At 41.6% G+C, this 27090-nt stretch overlaps 1 protein-coding gene across 1 annotated transcript in view; it reads right to left on the minus strand.

Annotated features, from left to right (window-relative positions):
- Nucleotides 1-22891, minus strand: part of GPR143 (G protein-coupled receptor 143) — a 41658-nt gene extending 18767 nt beyond the window's left edge. The window contains exons 1-4 of the mRNA XM_040421831.1: nucleotides 22382-22891; nucleotides 16693-16802; nucleotides 15095-15189; nucleotides 1990-2082 (exon numbers count right to left, since the gene is read on the minus strand). Of these exons, the coding sequence (XP_040277765.1) occupies nucleotides 1990-2082; nucleotides 15095-15189; nucleotides 16693-16802; nucleotides 22382-22637 (554 nt within the window). The 5' untranslated portion in view covers nucleotides 22638-22891. The remainder of the gene's footprint in view (nucleotides 1-1989; nucleotides 2083-15094; nucleotides 15190-16692; nucleotides 16803-22381) is intronic.
- Nucleotides 22892-27090: the final 4199 nt, after the last annotated feature.

Genomic DNA, 27090 nt, shown 5'->3' on the forward strand with positions numbered 1-27090 from the left:
GTACCAAGTAGTATTCATTTGCATTCATCTGGCATTGTGTGGTCCACGTGATGGCCATATTTCGAAAACCAACCGCGGCCCATGTGAGCCGAACTTAATGCATTATCGTGGACTATAATGCTGTGAGTTCCAGCCCAGCGACAAATCTATTGTCCGGTACTGACAGCATCATTTGAGTATGGGACACTAGACCCATGGATGAACTGGAACTCACAGCATCATAGTTCACTATGGTGCAGTGAGTTTCGGTCACATGAGCCGCGGTTGGTCCAGGAGATGTCACACAGAACCCACAATACTTTATACAGTATATCCTCAGGTTTGGCCATTAATATCTAACTGACACCACACACTCCAAGCGATCAGCTGTTCTACAAGAGCCCTGGCAGCAGTAACTGCACAGGTCCATCCGTTGTGTAGCAGATAGGGCTGCAGTGCTGCTCCCATTCAATTCAATCCTCGTGATAGCCCATCAAAATAACAGTACCAGAATACCCTTTCAAATGGGTTATGTGAGATTAGAAGAAGCAGAACCCATTTTTCCACTGAACTGTGCTGAACTGTAATATCCACCACAACCTATGGACAAGAGTGGCAGTGTAAAAAAGGGTCTCATTCCTTTCGCCAGAGTACCCCTGCCTCTTTAAGCAACTGATTGGCAGGGGTGCCAGGAGTCAAAACCCCACAATCACATATTGAATCATCAATATTAAACACCCAGAAAACCCATTTAACATTAGATTACTGTTGGCCAAACCCTATGATTTTAGCAGGATTGAACGATTAGTTAAGGTGTAAGAGGGCTTTCTTAAACTCTCCCGAAGGCAGACGTTGGAGAAGGAGGAGTGGATGACAGCAGAGTTGGCGATTAGCAAAAAAAAGGCTTGGGCTACTTTCACACTTGCGGCAGAGTGATCCGGCAAGCAGTTCCGTCGCCGGAACTGCCTGCCGGATCCGTCAAATCGTATGCCAACTGATGACATTTGCAAGACTGATCAGGATCCTGATCCGTCTTACAAATGCATTGAAATGCCGGATTCGTCTTTCCGGTGTCATCTGGAAAAACGGATACGGTATTCCGGTACTAATAAATTTAGGCAAATGTTCAGTTTTTTGGGCCGGACATAAAATCGTAGCATGCTGCGGTATTATCTCCGTCTTGATCAGTCAAAAAGACTGAACTGAAGACATCCTGATGTATCCTGAACGTATTGCTCTCCATTCAGAATGCTTGGGGATAAAACTGATCAGTTCTTTACCGGTATAGAGACTCTAGGACGGAACTCTGTGCCAGAAAAGAAAAATGCTAGTGTGAAAGTACCCTTAAAGAGGACCTTTCACCGATTCTTACCCTATGAACTAACTATACAGATATGTAGGGCGGCACCCGGGGATCTCACTGCACTTACTATTATCCCCGGGCGCCGCTCCGTTCTCCTGCTATGCCCTCCGGTATCTCCGCTCACTAAGTTATAGTAGGCGGAGATACCAGTCCCTAAGTTATGGTAGGCGGAGTCTGCCCTAGCGCTGGCCAATCGCAGCACAGAGCTCACAGCCTGGGAGGTTATTTTCTCCCAGGCTGTGAGCTCTGCAATGCGATTGGCCAGCGCTAGGGCAGACTCCGCCTACCATAACTTAGGGAACGGAGATACCGGAGGGCATAGCAGGAGAACGGAGCGGCGCCCGGGGATAATAGTAAGTGCAGAGAGATCCCCGGGCGCCGCTCCACATGTCTGTATACTTAGTTCATAGGGTAAGAATCGGTGAAAGGTCCTCTTTAAATTTATTCCAGATTGATACGTTAGTAAAACTACAGTTCTATCTAAGCATTTGTGAATATACAACTTCCTAAAAGCTATATTTGTCATAACCTTTCAATGTGATCATATGTGGGGTTTGCAGATTAGGTGAGCATCACCCTAATGGAATGTCTAGAAAATTAGGGACATTTTTTCTCTATTTTCATAGGCAGGTACAGATGATACTTACTTAGATACTGATGGGTAGTAGAGCATTGCTACACCTTCTACGCAAAGTAGAATCGCCAAGCCCCATGTCATCATGTGGTAAAGAACAATAGTGCTGCAAAGATAATAAGGTCTTGTAGTTTATTACAGCACAAAACAAGTCCTCTAAATTTTTCATTAGCTTTGAATTATGATCCAGGTAGAATACAGCAGCCCCATTATTGGTGCAGTATATCGAGTGTCAAAGACCTCCAGATCTTTGAAACCAAATAAACATTAACATACATGTGTGTGAACAGTATCTTCAGACAGTTAGGCTCTGAATGAGCGGAAACAGTTCACTGCTTGAAATGTGCACAGCAAGCTAGTGCATGCCTGATCATAAAGGAAAGATGCAATCATGAAAGACTGCTTTCACTTAAAACACATGTAAAGTACTCTACCATATCAGAATGTATTACTCCTGTTCTCTTGAAGGGAGTCTGTCAGCTCCATTCTGCCTCTAAAAGTAATTGTATGGCTGGGTAGTGGATTTATATGCAGTACCCCAGACCTAGGGGTATCTACAAAGTTTGGTTTGTTATATATTGTTTGTAATGTTATTTCATGTTTGCACTGTACACCAGCAGGTGAGGTGTGGTTTGTTGGTCCTGCTTCCTGTCAAGAGTGGGAGTCTTAGAACAGTGTGGAAGCACATCCTGTTGATCCTGCTTCAAGGCCTTAGGGACCAGAGAACCAACTCATCTGTAAGACCACTACTCCAGAGAGACTTCAAATACAAAACTACAGGTATTCTGCAAAGCTACAGTGTTACAGTTATCAGACGGACTAGATACCACAGATATCCCGACTCTGCTGCAGGTGAGGGACTATGGCTCAGACATCCATTACTTTAGACCACTTCCAAGCCTGCATTACCTAGTGGACACCTGTAGCTACAAGTGCCAGTTTTCAGCTGTTAGCCAGAAGTTCAGGAGAGGGACAGCAAGATAGCATACCAAAAGTGCCATCATCTGTCACTTTGTAAGCCACCATAATCATCATATGGGAAGAGAAATTTCACTGTGTGCAAACTATTGCTGGATGTACAACAACTTCTATTTAACACTTTATTCTTCTAGTTCTGGCCTAATTCCTTATACCACTTTTTTACTGCACGAACTCCAGAGAGCAATGTCCTGAGGGAGTACACTGTGACACATTATCTCATCAGGACCACTCCCATCCTCTGCACTGGCTCCCTGCACATACCTTTAGCTTTGCAGTGTAACATCAGAGCAGGATGGGCAGCACGTTATAGAGCAGGAGATGCCAAGCAGATTGATATATAGTTTTACATTGTACCGATGATGCAACCTATGGGCAGTATGTTATAGAGCAGGAGATGCCAAGCAGATTGATATATAGCTTTATAGGGATGAGCGAACCCAAACTGCAAAGTTCGGGTTCATAACGAACTTTGTGAGTTCAGGTACACGGACCAGAAACCGGACTTTTTCACTGAAGTCGGAAATTAATAGCATTCTTAAGACAGAATGCAAAACAATATGGCAATTTAGGGGTTAAAAAAAACTCACCTCATTCACTTAATCGTGCTGCAGCAGTCTCTTCTATCTTCATTCAGCAGGACCTGCCAAAGGACCTGCGATGTGCGCGATGACGTCACCGCGCTCACCATGAGGTGAGTTTGTTAGTTTTTTTGTTTTTTTTTTTTGAATGGAAAATAATAAAGTGATGTTCGGGTCCCCATTGACTTTAATGGGGTTTGGGGTCAAGTTTGTCCAAACCCGGCAAAACTGATCTTCCACAGGTTCGCTCATCCCTATAATTTTACATTGTAACCACGATGCGACCTATGGGGGAGATGTTGAGCAGGAGAGCAGATTGATATATTGGTTTTTGGGAAAAGATTCGGTAAAACCTGTATTTTATTTATAAATACAGTCCTGATCAAAAGTTTAAGACCACTTGAAAAATGGCAAAAAATCATATTTTACATTGTTGGATCTTAACAAGGTTCCAAGTACAGCTTCAACATGCAACAAGAAGAAATGAGAGTGAGACAAAACATTTTTTGAGCATTCAATTAATTGAAAACAACGATTAAACTGAAACAGGCTGTTTTTCAGCTGATCCAAATTTTAGGACCACATGCCTTTAAAAGGCCAAATCTGTGCAAAGATGTGGATTCATTGTAATTTTCTGTCAGATAGTCACACGTTGTGATGGCAAAGGCAAAAAAACTTTCCCTTTTTGAACGTGGTCGGGTTGTTGAACTGCATAAGCAGGGTCTCTCACAGTGCGCCATCGCTGCTGAGGTGTGACGCAGTAAGACAGTCATTTGGAATTTCTTAAATGATCCTGAGGGTTATGGAACAGAAAAGTCAAGTGGAAGACCCAAAAAAATTTCATCAGCACTGAGCTGGAGAATCCAATTGGCTGTCCGTCAAGACACTGGACGATCCTCGACCCAAATTAAGGCCCTTACTGGTGCTGACTGCAGCCCCATAACCATCAGACGGCATCTGAGACTGAAGGGCTTCAAAAACAAAAAACGTCTTCAAAGACCTCGTCTCCTTGAACGCCACAGAACTGCTCGTTTGGACTTTGCAAGAGAGCACCAAACATGGGACATTCAAAGGTGGAAGAAAGTTTTATTTTCTGATGAGAAAAAATTTAACTTTGATGGTCCTGATGGTTTCCAACGTTACTGGCATGACAAGCATATCCCACCTGAGATGTTTTCTACGCGCCACAGTGGAGAGGGCGCCATAATGGTCTGGGGTGCTTTTTCCTTCAGTGGAACAATGGAGCTTCAGGAAGTGCAGGGGCGTCAAACGGACGCTGGCTATGTCCAGATGTTGCAGAGAGCATTCCTCATGACTGAGGGCCCTCGTCTGTGTGGTAACGACTGTATTTTTCAACTGGACAACGCTACAGTACACAATGCCCGCAGGACAAGGGACTTCTTCCAGGAGAATAACATCACTCTTTTGGCCCATCCTGTGTGTTCCCCTGATCTAAATCCAATTGAGAACCTTTGGGGATGGATGGCAAGGGAAGTTTACAAAAATGGACAACAGTTCCAGACAGTAGATGGCCTTCGTGCGGCCGTCTTCACCACTTGGAGAAATGTTCCCACTCACCTCATGGAAACGCTTGCATCAAGCATGCCGAAACGAATTTTTGAAGTGATAAACAATAACGTCGGAGCTACTCATTGCTGAGTTCATGTTTGGAAGTTGGATTTCTGTTTTGGGGGGGTTTAGTTTTTTTCTGGAGGTGTGGTCCTAAACTTTTGATCAGCTGAAAAACAGCCTGTTTCAGTTTATTCGTTGTTTTCATTAAATTGAATGCTCAAAAAATGTTTTGTCTCACTCCCATTTCTTCTTGTTGCATGTTGAAGCTCCACTTGGAACCTTGTTAAGATCCAGCCATGTTAAATATGATTTTTTGCCATTTTTCAAGTGGTCTTAAACTTTTGTTCAGGACTGTATCAATCACTGAGTAGGAACGCCTACTGGACTACTAACCCCAGAGTGGGCAGAGATTTAAATGAATAAATAACAAGTTTTACTGAATATTTTCCCACCAAAAAATATATCAATCTGCTCAGCTCCTCCTGCTGTATAAGCTACTGCCCAAAGGTTGCATTGTGTGTACAACGTGACGAGTACTTCTAAGACACTTATTACTAAGAATGGAGACCGGCACTCATACACTGGGGGTCACGCGAGAGATTGGGTAAAATGCCATTTTAATGGCTAGGTCAAATATAAAATAGAATAGAATAGAATAAAATACAGCATAAATAAAAGAACAAAAACTGTAAAAATTGATTTAAAACAGTAAAGTGGATAAAATCTGAGGAAAAAGTAGCTAAATATAAAGCATCTATATATAAAGCATATATAAAGCATATCAGGCATAAATATATATCTTAGACATCAAAGCAGTCATTGGTGCAACTTCTGTTATTCCTAATGGGAAAACCATTAGATCTAAATATTATAATATTTAGCAACTATTGACAAAAAAACGCATATATACCCCCAAAAAACGCACCAATACCGCAACATGGATAAATGGATATGTGGAATTGAGTGATCCATTCCTTATCTTTGGTGTGATATGACAAGACCCGCCCCTTCTATTAGTACTGATATTGGTGGGTATATCTGGACTCTTTAATACGAGTAAATCCACTGAGGAAGAAGTAGGGATCTACTTCGAAACACGTCTGGGAATTACGATTTACTCGCAAAGAGTCCTGTACAATTAGCATGGCCATGCAACATTGAAAGAATATATGTCAAAGATCTTGTCGACGCTACAGCAAAAGTTCAAGCAAGGTAACTCCCTGTCTCACAATAATGTGAGCGAGATCCACGGCATATTGAAGTCATTCTATCCACGGCATCTGACGGAGTAAGGCAACTGCCCATCTCGTGATAACAGGAGCGAGTTGACGGCACTCCGAGGACTCTTGATCTACCTCACTGCCCTATCATGCTAGCGAGACACTGAGTACCGCCTACAGGCCATATGTAGCAGACGCACTCTGTATTCAGGTAAGCGCTCTCACACGTGGGGTGCCACGAAATGCGCGCTACCAAACAGTGAGTATCAATAAGCTACTGTTTACATTGCCATATATCGCTACACATTCTGTGGAATATGGACTGTACTAACCATTGAAAAGGATGGTCTGATGACATCTGCATGTTGATAACTGGAGTATTAACTGAACTTACCACATTCCAGCTGTCCCCTTCAATACCCATTCACCAGCCACATTAAATTGTATGCTGCAAATACTAACTACTAACATATAGTGGAAGACCCTATCAGGAAATAGGAATAACAGAAGTTGCACCAATGACTGCTTTGATGTCTAAGATATATATTTATGCTTGATATGCTTTATATATGCTTTATATATAGATGATTTATATTTAGCTACTTTTTCCTCAACTTTTATCCACTTTACTATTTTAAATCAATTTTTTACAGTTTTTGTTCTTTTATTTATGCTGTATTTTATTCTATTCTATTCTATTTTATATTTGACCTAGCCATTAAAATGGCATTTTACCCAATCTCTCACGTGACCCCCAGTGTATGAGTGCCGGTCTCCATTCTTAGTAATATTTTTGCTGATTTTGAAAGGGTGATTCAAACCAGACAGAGGCACCAAGCCGTTGTTACAGTGAGTGAGCCGTCTCACAATCAAACTTGATTTACTACTTCTAAGACACTTGTTCATTATGACTAGTAATGTGTGGCTCTTCCAACTGAAATAAAGTATGTGTTTTGGCTAGTATGTCCAGTAGCATTCTGGCTGATATTTTATAGGGAATATGTCTGATATTATATATACACTGTGATGTGAATGGCATGAAGCTGGCACTATCATATACGCACTACAGCTGGCAGTATTTTAATAGCAGATAACGTGTTTCGGTCTCAGAGACATGATAAAGATCCCAAGACCTTTTTTACCAAGGGGCTCAGCTCATTCCCATCCCATCCTGATCTACGTTCTTATTATCTGCCGCATTTTTTATTTCTAATGTTCATGTACTACAAGATATTCATGTTTCTCACATATGCAGGACGATAGGGCACTTACTGTACACTGATTTCACGCCCCAGTTTGAATAGCTCTAGATGCTCATTGTGTTAATTTTTCCTCATCTCTTTTTAATTAGGCCGCAGTTCAGATCATGTTCCTTTCAGACATTTTACATCAGCCTCTCGTAATCGCTCATGTGAAATACAGATGAGTCTTGTTCCGCCCTTGGCTATCCATAGAAAGTAAGAATGATGTCTTTGTACCATGTGGATAATGTGTCAATGAAAGCATGACTTCCCAAATGAAGTTATTTTTATAATGCGCCTTGTAATCACATTGCAGTTCAATGAGGAGAGGAAGAACTTTTATGGTTTAATTATTTCTTTTATAGCGTTTATGAAGACTTCTTGTCATAATGTTTTATAAAATAAAACCATTGACCTTACTAATCTTTAGGATCTAACCTAATGACATTCTGCACACGTACAGCGTTTACATTTTGTATTTTTTTTTTTCTAAGGAGATCATCAGTAGAAGATGACAGGTGCCCGAATGCAAAGTTACACTGTGCTTCACGAGCTTTAGAGGGTTCAACACAGAGGGGTACCTTCAATAGAGGCAGACCACGCGAATGCTACAGGGCCCAGGGGAAGAAGCCCGGCTCTTAACTTCTTTATGTTGCCACATGAAAAGACAGCATTTTCATATAGCTGCCACTAGTGGGAGCTCAGTGCAAAAAGATGATTCTAGCTTTCTCTACAGTCAATGGTAGCTGTATAAGTTCCTATACACTGCTCCACCTAGTGGTGGCTGCAGGCAGCTAGTTTTGTGATAAATTACCTGAAGGGAAGCAGTGATTTATAGCAGTATTGGGGAGATTTATCAATGTATTTAAGCTTGCTGTCTAGTGTTAACCACTTCAGCCCCCCTAGCTTAAACACCCTTAATGACCAGACCACTTTTTACAATTCTGCACTACACTACTTTCACGGTTTATTGCTCGGTCATACAACTTACCACCCAAATGAATTTTACCTCCTTTTCTTCTCACTAATAGAGCTTTCATTTGGGGGTATTTCATTGCTGCTGACATTTTTACTTTTTTTATATAAATCGAAATTTACCGAAATTTTTGCTAAAAAATGACATTTTTCACTTTCGGTTGTAAAATTTTTCAAATAAAACTACATTTCTATATAAATTTTTCTCTAAATTTATTGTTCTACATGTCTTTGATAAAAAAAAATGCAATAAGTGTATATTTATTGGTTTGGTTAAAAGTTATAGAGTTTACATACTATGGTACAAAAATTAGAATTTCCGCATTTTGAAGCAGCTCTGACTTTCTGAGCACCTGTCATGTTTCCTGAGGTTCTACAATGCCCAGACAGTAGGAACAGACCACAAATTACCCCATTTCGGAAAGTAGACACCCTAAGGTATTTGCTGATGGGCATAGTGAGTTCATAGAAGTTTTAATTTTTTGTCACAAGTTAGCGGAAAATGATGATTTTTTCTTTTTTTTTCTTACAAAGTCTCATATTCCACTAACTTGTGACAAAAAATAAAAACTTCCATGAACTCACTATGCCCATCACGAAATACCTTGGGGTGTCTTCTTTCCAAAATGGGGTCACTTGTGGGGTAGTTATACTGCCCTGGCATTTTAGGGGACCTAAAGCGTGAGAAGTAATTTGGAATCCAAATGAGTAGAAAATGCCCTGTGAAATCCTAAAGGTGCTCTTTAGAATTTGGGGCCCTTTGGGCACCTAGGCTGCAAAAAAGTGTCACACATGTGGTATCGACGTACTCAGGAGAAGTAGGGCAATGTGTTTTGGGGTGTATTCATATACCCATGCTGGGTGAGAGAAATATCTCTCTAAAAGTCAACTTTTCCAAAAAATTTTATACAAAGTTGTCATTTGAGAGAGATATTTCTCTCACCCAGCATGGGTATATGTAAAATGACACCCCAAAACACATTGTCCAACTTCTCCTGAGTACGGAAATACCACATGTGTGACACTTTTTTGCAGCCTAGGTGCGCAAAGGGGCCCAAATTCCTTTTAGGAGGGAATTTTTTGACATTTGGATTCCAGACTTCTTCTCACGCTTTAGGGCCCTAAAATGCCAGGGCAGTATAAATACCCCACATGTGATCCCATTTTGGAAAGAAGACACCCCAAGGTATTCCGTGAGGGGCATGGCGAGTTCATAGTTGTTTTTTTTTGGCACAAGTTAGCGGAATTTTTTTTTGTTTTTTCTCACAAAGTCTCCCTTTCCGCTAACTTGTGACAAAAAGTTCAATCTTTCATGGACTCAATATGCCCCTCAGCGAATACCTTGGGGTGTCTTCTTTCCGAAATGGGGTCACATGTAGGGTATTTGTACTGCCCTGGCATTTTAGGGGCCCTAAAGCGTGAGAAGAAGTCTGGAATATAAATGTCTAAAAAATTTTACGCATTTGGATTCCGTGAGGGGTATGGTGAGTTCATGTGAGGATTTTATTTTTTGTCACAAGTTAGTGGAATATGAGACTTTGTAAGAAAAAAACAAAAAACAAAAAAATAAAAATCTATTTCCGCTAACTTGTGCCAAAAAAAAAAAAATCTCCTATGAACTCGCCATGCCCCTCAAAAGTTATCTTTTTATAGCGCCGCAGCGATTTTACAGTGTTTTTGCAGTGATCAGAAAAAAAAACATTTCTGTCACTGCGGTGGGGCGGACTGAACGCAAGTGTACGCACAAGATCAGGCCTGATCGGGCGAACACTGCGTTTTTTGTAGAGCCTATAGAACATGTCCTTTTCTTGTCCGCAATTGCGGACAAGAAAAGGCATTTTCTATTTAGTTCTGGCAATGGGCGGATCCGCAAAATGCGGAATGCACATTGCCGGTGTCCGTGTTTTGCGGATCCGCGGTGTCCGTGTTTTGCGGATCCGCAAAACACATACGGACTTCTGAATGGAGCCTTACAGGGGGGTGATCAATGACAGGGGGGTGATGAGGGAGTCTATATGGGGTGATCACCCCCCTGTCATTGATCACCCCCCTGTAAGGCTCCATTCAGACGTCCGTATGTGTTTTGCGGATCCGTGGATCCACGGATCCGCAAAACACATACGAACGTCTGAATGGAGCCTTACAGGGGGGTGATCAATGACAGGGGGTGATCAGGGAGTCTATATGGGGTGATCAGGGGTTAATAAGGGGTTAATAAGTGATGGGGGGGTGTAGTGTATTGGTGTTTGGTGCTACTTTACAGAGCTGCCTGTGTCCTCTGGTGGTCGATCGATCGCCGCTGGCAGGCTGCAGATCCACTCGTTTACCTTCGGTTCCTGTGAACGCGTGCGCCTGTGTGCGCGCGTTCACAGGAAATCTCGCCTCTCGCGAGAGGACGTGCCGGCGCGTCCAGGAGGAATAACAGGGCTGCCGCCAGGACGCAAGCCTGCGTACGGCGGTCCTGAGCTGGTTAATACAGTCGTGGACAAAAGTTTTGAGAATGACACAAATATTAGTTTTCACAAAGTTTTCTGCTAAACTGCTTTTAGATCTTTGTTTCAGTTGTTTCTGTGATGTAGTGAAATATAATTACACGCACTTCATACATTTCAAAGGCTTTTATCGACAATTACATGACATTTATGCAAAGAGTCAGTATTTGCAGTGTTGGCCCTTCTTTTTCAGGACCTCTGCAATTCGACTGGGCATGCTCTCAATCAACTTCTGGGCCAATTCCTGACTGATAGCAACCCATTCTTTCATAATCACTTCTTGGAGTTTGTCAGAATTAGTGGGTTTTTGTTTGTTCACCCTCCTCTTGAGGATTGACCACAAGTTCTCAATGGGATTAAGATCTGGGGATTTTCCAGGCCATGGACCCAAAATGTCAACGTTTTGGTCCCCGAGCCACTTAGTTATCACTTTTGCCTTATGGCACGGTGCTCCATCGTGCTGGAAAATGCATTGTTCTTCACCAAACTGTTGTTGGATTGTTGGAAGAATGCTTGTTGCTGTTGGAGGGTGTTTTTGTACTATTCTTTATTCATGGCTGTGTTTTTGGGCAAAATTGTGAGTGAGCCCACTCCCTTGGATGAGAAGCAACCCCACACATGAATGGTCTCAGGATGCTTAACTGTTGGCATGACACAGGACTGATGGTAGCGCTCACCTTTTCTTCTCCGGACAAGCCTTTTTCCAGATGCCCCAAACCATCGGAAAAATCCTTCATCGGAGAATATGACTTTGCCCCAGTCCTCAGCAGTCCATTCACCATACTTTCTGCAGAAGATCAATCTGTCCCTGATGTTTTTTTTGGAGAGAAGTGGCTTCTTTGCTGCCCTTCTTGACACCAGGCCATCTTCCAAAAGTCTTCGCCTCACTGTGCGTGCAGATGCGCTCATACCTGCCTGCTGCCATTCCTGAGCAAGCTCTGCACTGGTGGCACTCCGATCCCGCAGCTGAATCCTCTTTAGGAGACAATCCTGGCGCTTGCTGGACTTTCTTGGACGCCCTGAAGCCTTCTTAACAAGAATTGAACCTCTTTCCTTGAAGTTATAGATGATTCTATAAATTGTTGATTGAGGTGCAATCTTAGTAGCCACAATATCCTTGCCTGTGAAGCCATTTTTATGCAACGCAATGATGGCTGCACGCGTTTCTTTGCAGGTCACCATGGTTAACAATGGAAGAACAATGATTTCAAGCATCACCCTCCTTTTAACATGTCAAGTCTGCCATTTTAACCCAATCAGCCTGACATAATGATCTCCAGCCTTGTGCTCATCACCTGAGTTAACAAGACGATTACTGAAATGATCTCAGCAGGTCCTTTAATGACAGCAATGAAATGCAGTGGAAAGTTTTTTTTGGGATTAAGTTAATTTTCAGGGCAAAGAAGGACTATGCAATTCATCTGATCACTCTTCATAACATTCTGGAGTATATGCAAATTTCTATTATAAAAACTTAAGCAGCAACTTTTCCAATTTCCAATATTTATCAAATTTTTAAAACTTTTGGCCACGACTGTACATTGAGATATTTGCTGTCCAGAATGAGTGCCATATTTTACAAGCACGTGTTCCAGTTCTTCTGACATAGAAGTCTGATAAAGTAGGTGACGCCAAGGGCAACTTTTTTATTACATTTTTTATTAACCACTTCACATCTGGGCCATTTGCCCCCTTCCTGACCAGGCCTAATTTAGCAAATCTGACATATGTCACTTTATGTGGTAATAGCTTTGGAACGCTTTTACTTATCCAAGCCATTGTTTTCTCGTGACACATTGTACTTCATGATAGTCATAAATTTGAGTCAATATATTTCACCTTTATCTATGAAAAAATCCCAAATTTACCAAAAATTTAGAAAAATTTGCAATTTTCATTTTCTCTGCTTTTAAAACAGAATGTTATACCTCATAAAATATTTATTACTTAACATTCCCCATATGTCTACTTTATGTTGGCATCATTTTGTAAATGTCATTTTTTTTTTTAGGACGTTAGAAGGCTTAGAATTTTAGAAGCAAATCTTAAAATTTTTAAGAAAATTGCCAAAAGCCACTTTTTAAGGACCAGTTCAGGTCTGAAGTCACTTTGTGGGGCTTACATAGTGGATACCCCCATAAATGACCCAATTATAGAAACTACACCCCTCAAGCTACTTAAAACTGATTTTAAAAACTTTGTTAACCCTTTAGGTTAAAGGAAAATAGAGATCAAATTTAAAAATTTCACTTTTTTGGCAGATTTTCAATTTTAATCCATTTTTTTCTTTAAGGGTTAGCCAAACAAAACTCTATATTGATGCACCCTTACAGTAGAAACTCCCAAAAAGTGACCCCATTTTGGAAACTATGGGATAAGGTGCCAGTTTTATTGGTACTATTTTTGGGTACATATGATTTTTTTGATCATTAATAACACTTTATGGGACAAAGTGACCAAAAAATTTATTGCTTTATCACAGTTAATTTTTTTTTTACAGCGTTCACCTGAGGGGTTAGGTCATGTGATATTTTTATAGAACAGATCTTTATGGATGTGGCGATACCTAATATGTATACTTTTTCTTAATTATTTAAGTTTTACACAATAATAATTTTTGAAACAAAACAATGATGTTTTATTGTGTCCATGTTCTGAGAGCTATAGTTTTTTTTAAATGATTTTCTTATGTAGGGGCTCATTTTTTGCAGGATGAGGTAACGGTTTTATTGGTATCATTTTGTGGGACATACGCCTTTTTGATCTCTTGGTGTTGCACTTTTTGTGATGTAAGGTGACAAAAATGGCTTTTTTTTACACCGTTTTTATTTTAATTTTTTATGGTGTTTATCGGACTGGATCATTTGATATATTTATAGAGCCGACCATCACAGACGTGGCAATATCAAATATGTCTATGTTATTTTTTTTCTTTCTATTTTTAAATTTTTTTTTTAATTCCTTACTTGGGGAATTTATTTATTTATTTATTTATTTTTTAACACAATTTTTTATTTTTTTATTTTACACTTTGCGTCCCCCATAAGGTCATACAAGACCACTGGGGGACATTTAACTTAAATTTTTATTTTTTTTCCACTATTGATTTCTCCTGTAAGTAGCCCCAGTTACAGGTGAAATACACCCCCAGAGAGGCTGTACAGCACAGTATACTGTGCTGTACAGCCTCAGTGCAGGGCTGTTTGAGATCTGTAGAAGACCCGACAGCTCCTGCACTCTCCTGGCCCCGGCGGTCACATGACCGCCGGGCCGGAACAGGAAGCGCATACCGCTTCCTGCTCTGTATACACAGCGCTCGGTGAGCGCTGTGCATACAGTGATCTAGAAGGCAGGGACACCTGTGAACTGTCCCTGCCTTCTCTCTGGGTTGCCCTGCTGTCACTGACAGCGGGCAACCCGCTCGGCAGCTGCACGATTAGCGTGCAGCTGCGATCTCTGAATGGATGTTCAGAAACATCCATTCAGAGATAGAGAACCACGTTCCGGACGTTTATAGTCAACGGGCGGACGGGAGGTGGTTAAAATGTCTTTTATGTAGTATAAAAACTAGTACAAAGCTGATGCCTGCTCTTTCTGTATTCATTGGAGGCCATTTGGCACCAGGAGAGGTAAAATACAGAGTGGGCTCAGCATATATGTGGAACCTGCCTTCCAGGAATTTATTGGAGGCCAGTTGGCACAAAAAAGGTAGCATTAAGTGTAGGTTCCTGTCCAAAAGAGATCCCCTTGCTGTGGTGGATGGGCACAAATGATTTTGTAGAAAATGTATTTGCCAAGAATCTCACATTTATACAATGAGTATAGCATTAGTATATTTTCTATAGTGAGAATGGCACTATTTTTATATTTTGTTTTTTGTGTTTGCAGAGTGCTGTTGATTTGTGTTTGTTCATAGTCATACAGGTGGTCCTATCACAAGAAAATATTAAGATATCTAATTGCTCTTATGATGCCAGGTTGTGCCGCATACAGCATCTCCAACTTGATATTAACCTGTATGATCAGCAAGAATGGTGATTAGAAGATGTTTTAAAATACCTTATTCCCGCTGATCTTCTAATCACTAGGTAAGCATCCACTGCATAGCAGAACAGCCACCAGAAGCTTGCACTGTAGAACAGTTGTATCCACATCTGCAGGAAAAATACAACCGATTTTTAAAAGCTCTGGACACCTTTGGGGGCAATTTTTTATCAATGCATTCTTCTTATTTTGGCCTAAAAATAGTTTTTTATTTCAATTTTATTAAAACATTCAACATTTGTTCCTCTACAGCTTTCACTTTCAGCATATCTGCAGACTGTTGCTTTCTGCTTCACAGGGAATCCATCAGAGGTCTGCTATAATGGCTTGATCTGTAGCCCTTATCTGTGCTTTCCTAACAGCTCATAAACACTTAGTTTGATAAGAATTTAATTTAAATGAGTGTTTATGATCAGGGCTAAGGGCTATAGATTGAGCAGACAGATCTGGGGTCGTCAGGGTAGGTCATCAATATCAAATCAGTGGGGGTCCAAGCCCCAACAACCCCACCAATCAGCTCTTTGAAGAGGCCTCAATGATCCTGTGAGCGCTGTGGCCTCTTCCTAGGCCAGTGACATCACGTTCTTCATCACGTCACATGGCCTATGTGCAGCTCAGTCCAATTTAAGTGGATGAGCCTGGGCTGCAATACCAAGCAAAGCCACTATGCAATCTATAGCGCTGTGCTTGGTTAGTTGGGAGGAGGCTGCAGCGCTCACTGGAGTACCATGGTCTCTTCAAACAGATGATTGGCGGAACACCACTGATCAGATATTGATGACCTATACTGAGGAGATCTCATCAATGTTGTACTCCTGGAAAACCCCTTTAAAGCTGCAGCCTATTCTTCATTTTTATGCTTTTTCTCCTACTGCAATTGTGAAATCTGTAAGAAGGTACCTGGAATCATCGTGGATGGAAGGTATGTGTCACCAGGTTCCTGGCCTCGGTGAAGTAAGATCCAGTATTTCATGTGTCAGCAGCCGCTATTGCTAATTGACACCTAAAGATTTAGAATCGCTGTTATAGCTGATCAGGGACGGCTCTTACTGGGAGTAGTCAAAGTGCTGGGTGGGTGACTACTCCCCATGTTTCAGGCCGGGTTTTGCCAGGCATAAAAACCAGCCAGCACTGTCAGGTGTGTGTATTTACCTTCCTCTGACAGTGGAGCTCAGGAGTCTGTGTGCTGTGAACTAAGGGCTGTGCTGGGATTTGAGGTTTGAGCCGGGCTGGAGGACTCAGGCCCCTCTAAAGGCGAACAGGCCGCCTATGGACTTGATGAGGCTGAACTGCTAACAGGGTGTGAATTAACACCAAGGAGAAAAGGTGGCTTTTTTTGTTTATGGACTTTCCTTGTGTGTGAACAAACACCAAGCCACCTGCATTTTGTGATACACCTTATCTGCATTTTGTTATACACCAATGTGTGAATAAACACCGATGTTTGATTCAAGAACTGTGTACTTTGCCTCTATACTGCATCCGCTAGTCCTAACTACTAGAGCGAACCCCCACAGATCACATTAAAGTAGTAAAGTAGATAAGAGTATATGAGAGTTGCCATTTCCTGGGTGACCATGTTGCCAATGTGTGATAAAATAACTGTTACTTACTGCGCTTCCAACACAAAAAGCGATAGGCCAAACATCTGTGGTGTTCTTCAATGACATATTGCTTATAAGAGACGGTGAAGATATCCATACTGTTGATCGGAGTATCACACCTGGAATGTAGATTATATTCTCAGTCAATAATGTGAATGAGACCGACTGCAGTTCCCTGCAAAGAAGGGTGGGGGGTAGTGGCGCTGTGCAGGATAATACTGTTAAAGGAACGCAGTGCTGAATTAGTGCCCTAGACCGAACTTCTTTCTCAGAGATAGTCAGGTCCCATTCATAAAGCGATGGCATATTCTAGAGGTATCATACAAAAGAGATGGGCACCACAGAAAAAAAATCATAGGGTGCTGCCCTGTGTAAGGCTAGTTTCACACTAGCCCTGTGAGATCCAGCATTGCCGGCTGATCTCTCTGGATCTGGCATTGCCAGAAGCCAATGGGCTCCTGTTCTGCCCTATTAAACTATAATGAGGACCAGGGGACATCCAGCTGCAACCCGGCAAATATGCCGAAAATCGGTTGGACGAAAACCACTGCACGCTGAGAAAGCCCAGAATGGGCAGGAATGTAAATTAATAAAATACAGGTTATTTTGAATCTTTTCCCACAAAACTATATGACAAATTGCTCAGCAAATCCTGCTCTGTAACATGCCGCCTGCAGATTACTTTGCATCTTCATGTTGACAGGTTGAAAGAATTTTTTTTTCATTAGCCTAAGGCCCATTCACATGACCGTATTTTTCTGTCTGCGCAATTTTACAGATCGGTCGTGGACCCATTCATTTCAATGGGGCCACAAAAGATGCGGACAGCATTTCTATAATAGTCAAAATGCAGAATGCACACAACGGTTATGCGTGTTTTGCAGATCCACAACTTGCAGACCGCAAAACAGATATTGTCGTCTGAATTAGCCCTTATTCACACATCTGTTTTGGTCAGTGATTTTCATCAATGATTGTGAGCCATAACTAGTAGTAGAGTCTACAAAGAGGTAAGGAATATGCAAAGATTTGCAACCCGCCCTGTGTTTTTTGACTTGCACCTGGGTTTGGCTAATAATCACTGATGCAAATCACTGACCAAATGTGTGAACTAGGCCTTTTTTAACCCTATATCATTTATTTGAAGGGAATCTGTCGCCAGCGGCCTCCCTATCCAACTGTTTTCATAGACACATAGCTGCCGTTCACCTGATTAAAACACTTTTTTTTTTTTTTTTTGATCAGATGCTCAGTTCCCGAGTTATGATACTTTTTCATGATGTGCAAATTAGACCTTTGGTGCATCATCATTGCTCTGATTGCACCCAAGCTCCTCTCCATTCTGTGGCCATCCCCTCCCTCTCTGCGTTGACACTGCCTTGCACTGGGTGCAACAATTTGCATATTAAGATAAATTATAATAACTCCGTAACTTTGATCAGGTGAACCACAGTTATGTGTCTACGCAAACAGTTGGATAGGGAGGTCGCTGGTGACAGATTCCCTTTAAAGTTAAATTGAACATCTTTACTAAAATTCAAGGGAGAGATTACACCTTTGAGAAGGGAAATCTGAGAAAAACAGAGAACATTGTACGACTTCCATCCAAAAAAATTTACCACTTTTATCATTTTTTTAATACAGTATACTGTAAATCCCCCCTCCCCCCCCCCCCCCCCAAAAAAAAAAGAGTTGTTGACTTCTATTTAGTGTAAAAGGGAAGAGAATTGACAAGAAAGATGGAGAGGTGTGAACTTGGCCCATCTGCAATACAATTGCAAGTTAAACAGATCCTTTTTAGGCCTCGGTCTGTTTGGTCTACACAACAGAAAAACTCTCAGCTCAAGTCCTAAATGTGTCCATAGATCCCTATGCCTTCAGGCTGCCATCCAAAAAAGCATAGTCCACCTTTCTTTCCTATGCAGAGGTATAAGAAAATGGCTGACACTGTAGAGTGGTGTACGTCAGAGGCTTCGGTAAGAGGTATACACTCCAGACATATAAAGAAGCTAAAATTGAGGTGCGAATTGATAATATGGCATCTGTAGAAAACTATGGGCCCCACTCTACCACCGTAATGCCATCAATTTCATATTGAGGTATACAGAAACACGTAATCTGGCAGAAAACATTGTCCAGATTTACTAAGCCTAAAGATGGCAGAAGCTTAGACAGTTTGTCTAGACCTACACAAGATTTATCACTGTGGTTCAGGCTGGCTGACTCTGGTGCCGGGATAGACACTTTTGGCTAAATCTACAGGGGGAGTCAAGAGTCTTAGGACACCCTTTTATTTCATAAACAAAAGGGAAAATAAAATATCTGAATATCCCAGCAAGTAATGGGTGAGGGGGCATATTTTTTAAGCTATGTCCGGAACATGGCCACCATCTTGATAGCTGCCATATTGGATCAAGGGCATATTTTTCCAATGGGAAGGGGGTCATGTAGAATATCAAATAAAACCAGAATTTTCTCAGAAATCAATTGCCGCAATCAGATTTGCAATATCTCTTCTGGTTCAAAAGTTATCAACACAGAAAATTGAAAACTTCAAAGTTCTGTGCTCAGCACCAGGGACGACACAGTAAACAAGTCAAATAGCTATGCATCATACGTTCCTGGTTGTTGCAAATCTGATTTCGGCAATCGATTTCTGAGAAAATTCAACCCCACTGATCAGCTGTTTGAATAGACCACTGTGCTTGCCAGAACTCCAGTACATTGTACATCAGCTGAGCTGCACCTAGGCTATGTGACCGATGTACAGTGAAGTGATTGGCCTTGGAAAAATGCCTAGGCGCTCACTGAGTGCCGCAGTCTCTTTGAACAGCAGATCAGAATCCCGTCAATCTGATATTGATAGGCTATCAATATCAAATAACCAGATGATACCTTAAAGCCAAGTTGAGGCACTTCTTAGATTCTAGATGGAGACACATTAGTAAATCTGAGCCTTTGTGCCATTTTTCATTCAATGCTAGATTGCAAAAGTAATGGTTTTTATAGTAAGAGGCCTATGACAATGCCCGAAGTTCAGTCAGTGCGTGCACCAATGGATGAACACATTCATCAATACAAAGGAAATCCTGAAAACATGACCGGCAGGTGGGCCCTGAGCACTGGAGTTGAGGAACACTGGTCTACATGGTCCAAATTGCAGACTCGTAGAGCAGTCTGTCTAGTATTGTATCTATTCGTGCACATGGGAAGGCCACATGCATAAGCCTTAAGTAACAGTTTAAATATGAAAGGTGTGTACTATTATATCAGAAAATGCTGTTATACCATTAACTCATTTGTGAACCATTAAAGAGCTCAAGTACTAATAATCTCCTTACCCATAAATTTAAAATACGGATTCCTCTTGAGCCACAATTGTTTCTACTGAACGATTTTTCGTCACTAGGTAGCCATAAATATCAAAAGATCTTGTTTGGTAGAATACTATTACTGGCCAGAGTTCTGATTAGTCGGAGCTGGTTTGCACGCCACACTCCAGAGGTAAACAACTGGATAAATCTGGTTAATAAGGTTAAAAACTACGAACGGATTCTCTATAAGCAGAGAGATGTACTAGAGAAATGGACTAAGATATGGGAGGACTGGAAGTGCTGATTTAACTGTATCTGGAAGTTACTAACATATATATACACTCACCTAAAGAATTATTAGGAACACAATACTAATACGGTGTTGGACCCCCTTTTACCTTCAGAACTGCCTTAATTCTACATGGCATTGATTCAACAAGGTGCTGATAGCATTCTTTAGAAATGTTGGCCCATATTGATAGGATAGCATCTTGCAGTTGATGGAGATTTGAGGGATGCACATCCAGGGCACGAAGCTCCCGTTCCACCACATCCCAAAGATGCTCTATTGGGTTGAGATCTGGTGACTGTGGGGGCCATTTTAGTACAGTGAACTCATTGTCATGTTCAAGAAACCAATTTGAAATGATTCGAGCTATGTGACATGGTGCATTATCCTGCTGGAAGTACATGGATACATGTTCTCATTCTGTTTACGCCAAATTCGGACTCTACCATTTAAATGTCTCAACAGAAATCGAGACTCATCAGGCCAGGCAACATTTTTGCAGTCTTCAGCAGTCCAATTTTGGTGAGCTCGTGCAAATTGTAGCCTCTTTTTCCTATTTGTAGTGGAGATGAGTGGTACCCGGTGGGGTCTTCTGCTGTTGTAGCCCATCCGCCTCAAGGTTGTGCATGTTGTGGCTTCACAAATGCTTTGCTGCATACCTCGGTTGTAACGAGTGGTTATTTCAGTCAACGTTGCTCTTCTATCAGCTTGAATCAGTCGGCCCATTCTCCTCTGACCTCTAGCATCCACAAGGCATTTTTGCCCACAGGACTGCCACATACTGGATGTTTTTCCCTTTTCACACCATTCTTTGTAAACCCTAGAAATGGTTGTGCGTGAAAATCCCAGTAACTGAGCAGATTGTGAAATACTCAGACCGGCCCGTCTGGCACCAACAACCATTCCACGCTCAAAATTGCTTAAATCACTTTTCTTTCCCATTCTGACATTCAGTTTGGAGTTCAGGATATTGTCTTGACCAGGACCACCCCCCTAAATGCATTGAAGCAACTGCCATGTATTTGGTTGACTAGATAATTGCATTAATGAGAAATAGAACAGGTGTTCCTAATAATTCTTTAGGTGAGTGTATATATATATATATATATAATTTTTTATTTTATTTTTTCCTCTCTTCCTCTCTTCCCTTTCTTCCTTCTCCCCTTCTTTCTCTGCCCTTCTAGGGGGGGGGGGTGAGGGGGGGGGGAGAAGGGGGAGGACGCATCACAGGGGTGGGGGAGGGAAGGGGGTTAGGGGTAAAATGGTATTACACTAAGCTTGAATCTTTTTTTGTGTATTTGTTTTGTATAACAATAAAAAAATTGAAATAAAAAAATAAAATTAAAAAAAAGAGCTCAAGTACTCTGCAAATTATCTTCATTTTACAGCTGTCAGTTATTGAATGAGAAAGTCAGCATTGTTTTATACATCAGTTCTCACTATGTCTCCTGGGAAGCCTTAGTTACACTTTTTTCATGGTGCCACTACAGTAAATAATAATTTAGAACCAGCTGTCCTGATCTGAGTGACCACTCTATTTTACATAACTGTGAAATTACAATATATTAGTCTAAGGGAGCATTCACACGACCGCAAATAACGGATCCGTGTGTTCCATATGTCTTCAGTTATCTTTCCGTTTCCGTTCTGTAAGTCCGTATAATACGGACATGGTACTTCCGTGTGTCATCCGTTTTTCACGGTCTGCAAAACACTGAAATGGGACTGAAATGGGGTTTCCTAGAATGTTTTCAGTCCAGGGGTCCGCAAAAAACGGATGACATACGGATGCATTTCCGGGTGCTATCCGTTTTTTACGGACCCATTGACTTTCTATGGGGCCACGGACTGCAATTTGCGGCCAAGTATAGGACATGTTCTAAAATAAAAGGAACGGACAGCACACAGATGACAATGAAAGGCATTCCGCAATTTTTGCGGACCCATAGAAATGAATGGGTCCGCGCATTGTCCGCGGAACGGACGCGGAAGAAAAACGCGGTCGTGTGAATGCTGCCTTACATGGGATATTTATTATAGTCCATAAAAATAAATCAATGCTTGCAAAAATCTATAACAAACCATCTCTTCTTACCTAAGCATCCAAGAAGGTCACAGACCACGACCAGAAGAAGGATCCTCGATGAAGATGGCTTAGGCAAAGTGGATCTGCCCTGTTTTCTGTAACCTTGATTTGTCTTTGGTAGCAGTTGTATAACAGTGAGAATGAAACTAACCAGCCCACTACCAATGCAGAGAGAGCCAAACACTGTTGGCTGATAATCTAACACTAGCTGAGTGGCAGGATCCCTATTGTGACAGCAGAAAGTCTCCAGCCGGGGAGAAGCCATGGCTGGACTCTTCAAAGCACGCACACAAGTCACGAAAAGAGAAATCCTAGTGAAATTTAGCCTGACTTCTAGGCTTCATTCTTCAGTGCTGTTCATCACGAGTTTACGCTGATCATGTGCCTCACAATCCCTGCAGCTATGTCTCCCCTCTCCTTCATTCAAAGAAAATCTTGGATCCTTTGCCAACACGGTCTGTAGTCATGTGTACACTGTCCTATATACAATGTAATGTAGTCTCATGTGCTACTCACCTAAAGAAAACCGTGTTCATGAATCATGTGTTTTATGTAAACTCCTGCGGCAACGAAAATCAAGTCTTTCCACTTTGAGTTTTGAACTTGTTTGCACAGGTATTTTAAGCCTCCATGACCTAAAGAACGTGATGTGAAAACAGAGCATAAGAAGCAAGAGTATTAAAGAATAACAAAATATAATAAAAAAAATGTGCAAATAATCGCATGCATGAACTGCTCATACATACCGTATTAGCATTGTTATTAACTGAATTAGAGTAGAGAGGGTAGAACATTACATAGACCAGGAACTGATTCATAGGGTATGTCCAGACGGATTTTGTAAATATATATCATTAATACTTTTTAAACTGAAGCTGAGTTACGGTCTGTATTAGGGTATGGCCACACAATCAGGTTTCCTGATGCAGTTTTGGAAGCCAAAATCAGGAGTGGATCATAATAAGACAGAAAGTGTAAAGAACATATACGACTTTTCCTTTTTTTTTATTCACTCCTGGCTTTTCGCCTCCAAAACGGCATCAGGAAACCTGAACATGTGGCCGTACCCCTATAGTGTAAAGCTGCATTCGCAATTCGGCAGGTTGTCTTCTTAACCATTGAAAAGCTTGTCAACAGACATACCCATAAGGGTATGGGCATACCTTCAGGTTTATGGGTGCAGTTTTAGAAGCCAAAATTGGGAGTGGATCATAAAATGAGTGAACATACAGTATAAAGGACAGATACTACTTCTCTTTTAACTTCCAAAACTGCACCCAGAAACCTGAACGTGGGGTTGTACCCTAACAGGTAAGCTAAGCTCCCAAAGTGCACTAGGGCAAATGATGGCCACAGGGAGAGAAAGGCGCTCATAGGATGAGTATGTCAGATAAACAGTGTCCTCCAGACAAAGGTGGGTTTTATTAGACTCACCTGTTCAGGTTGCACCAATATTGGGCGCAACCACAATGAAGGCCAACTGGAAAAAGTAACTGGTTGGTGCTGCCGATTGAGTCCGAAATCTCCTTAGGCGAGGGCCAGATCGCCAACCGGGTGAACAAATAGTACTGGAGCTCTACTGGACCATAGAAGTCAAGTGGGCTTGTGGACATAAGGCGCAGGATCACAACCAGGTGTTGAATGTCATGATATTTATTAGAAGACAATGCGTTTCGGGGTTCAGCGGACCCCTTTTTCAAGTCCTACGCGTTTCGCCAAATGGCTTCGTCATTCGGCAAAACGCGTAGGGCTTGAAAAAGGGGTCCGCTGAACCCCGAAACGCGTTGTCTTCTAATAAATATCATGACATTCAACACCTGGTTGTGATCCTGCTCCTTATGTCCACAAGCCCACTTGACTTCTATGGTCCAGTAGAGCTCCAGTACTAAAGTGCACTAGAGGCAGTTACTTATCCAGCACCAGAATCCTGTACAGTGTCTGGTGTAAAGACTATAAATTCCAGACTACAACACCAGAGGAAGCTATATGCAAACACTGAGATTGAGACATCATAGCATTCTGGATAATTTCAGAGTGTTGCAGAATTGCAAATGCAGCTCTGGAGTACAATACAGGTTACGACTTACTATCAGTACATGAAATGGACACTAATGTAGTTATAAAGTTACAGATTCATTGTGAAATTGTTTTCAGAAATGGGCATATGTTTTATAGAGGACCTATCACCATGCCTATTTTTCTGCTAAGAAATTTAAGAATAAATTGACAACTACGTCCTACCATTCTCTCGTCAGGGGGTGTCCCTACACAGTTTGGCAGTGTCAGTAATGATTGAACAATGCCAGGCTGTGCAGGGTCACAACCCTAGCTGTCAATTTAGGCTACTTTCTAGAGTTTTCGTTTTACGGTATTGAGATCCATCATAGGGGCTCAATACTGGGGGAAAAAAGCTTGTTTTGTCCCCATTCATTGTCAATGGGGACAAAACTGAACTGAACAGAACGGAATGCTCCAAAATGCATTCCGTTCCGTTTAGTTGCGTTCCCATACCGGAGAGCAAACCGCAACATGTTGTAGTTTGCTTTTCGCCCTGAGATGCGGAGCAAGACGGATCCGGCATGACCCCCAATGGAAGACAATGGGGACGGATCAGTTTTCTCTGACACAATCAGCCACAATATAAAACGGATCTGTCCTCCATTGACTTTTAATGGAGTTCATGACGGATCCGTCTTGGCAATGTAAAAGATAATACAACCGGATCCGTTCCAGAAGCGTTTTTGCTGAACCCTACCGGATCCAGTAAAAACACTAGTGTGAAAGTAGCCTTATTCACTAAATTTTAGGAGGAATAACAGAGAAATATCACAACACAGTTCTAAGATACAGTCAGGTCCATAAATATTGGGACATCGACACAATTCTAACATTTTTGGCTAAACTAACAAGATGTGCTTTAACTGCAGACTGTCAGCTTTAATTTGAGGGTATTTACATCCAAATCAGGTGAACGGTGTAGGACTTACAACAGTTTGCATATGTGCCTCCCACTTATTAAGGGACCAAAAGTAATGGGACAGAATAATAATCATAAATCAAACTTTCACTTTTTAATACTTGGTTGCAAATCCTTTGCAGTCAATTACAGCCTGAAGTCTGGAACTCATAGACATCACCAGATGCTGGGTTTCATCACTGGTGATGCTCTGCCAGGCCTCTACTGCAACTGTCTTCAGTTCCTGCTTGTTCTTGGGGCATTTTCCCTTCAGTTTTGTCTTCAGCAAGTGAAATGCATGCTCAATCAGATTCAGGTCAGGTGATCGACTTGGCCATTGCATAACATTCCATTTCTTTCCCTTTAAAAAACTCTTTGGTTGCTTTTGCAGTATGCTTTGGGTCATTGTCCATCTGCACTGTCAAGCGCCGTCCAATGAGTTCTGAAGCATTTGGCTGAATATGAGCAGATAATATTGCCAGAAACACTTCAGAATTCATCCTGCTGATTTTGTCAGCAGTCACATCATTAATAAATACAAGAGAACCAGTTCCATTGGCAGCCATACATGCCCACGCCATGACACTACCACCACCATGCTTCACTGATGAGGTGGTATGCTTAGGATCATGAGCAGTTCCTTTCCTTCTCCATACTCTTCTCTTCCCATCACTTTGGTACAAGTTGATCTTGGTCTCATCTATCCATAGGATGTTGTTCCAGAACTGTGAAGGCTTTTTTAGATGTTGTTTGGTAAACTCTAATCTGACCTTCCTGTTTTTGAGGCTCACCAATGGTTTACATCTTGTGGTGAACCCTCTGTATTCACTCTGGTGAAGTCTTTTCTTGATTGTTGACTTTGACACACATACACCTACCTCCTGGAGAGTGTTCTTGATCTGGCCAACTGTTGTGAAGGGTGTTTTCTTCACCAGAGAAAGAATTCTTCGGTCATCCACCACAGTTGTTTTCCGTGGTCTTCCGGGTCTTTTGGTGTTGCTGAACTCACCGGTGTGTTCCTTCTTTTTAAGAATGTTCCAAACAGTTGTTTTGGCCACGCCTAATGTTTTTGCTATCTCTCTGATTGGTTTTGTTTTTTTAGCCTAATGATGGCTTGCTTCACTGATAGTGACAGCTCTTTGGATCTCATCTTGAGAGTTGATAGCAACAGATTCCAAATGCAAATAGCACACTTGAAATGAACTCTGGACCTTTTATATTCTCATTGTAATTGGGATAATGAGGAATTAACACACACCTGGCCATGAAACAGCTGAGAAGCCAATTGTCCCATTACTTTTGGTCCCTTATCAAGTGGGAGGCACATATGCAAACTGTTGTAAGTCCTACACCGTTCACCTGATTTGGATGTAAATACCCTCAAATTAAAGCTGACAGTCTGCAGTTAAAACACATCTTGTTCGTTTCATTTCAAATCCATTGTGGTGGTGTATAGAGCCAAAAATGCTAGAATTGTGTCAATGTCCCAATATTTATGGACCTGACTGTATGTACTAGAATTGTTATATTTCGGGGGGGGGGGGGGAGTTTTTTCTCAGTCAAGCAGTTCAGAAGGTGGATATTTTTGTGGAGCTGTTTAAAAGTGATGTGGCTGGTATTTCTGAATCTGTGCCCAGGTATAATTTGACCTGGTCCCAGAAGCAAGCAACTGATAAGTAGAGATGGTCTTGCGGTTTTCCCGCCATATTCTTTTACATTGTGAAGAACTTTGACCCATGACACATCCATCAGGTGGTACAGG

Source organism: Bufo bufo, chromosome 3 (genome assembly GCF_905171765.1).
Source record: "Bufo bufo chromosome 3, aBufBuf1.1, whole genome shotgun sequence".
NCBI lineage: Eukaryota > Metazoa > Chordata > Amphibia > Anura > Bufonidae > Bufo > Bufo bufo.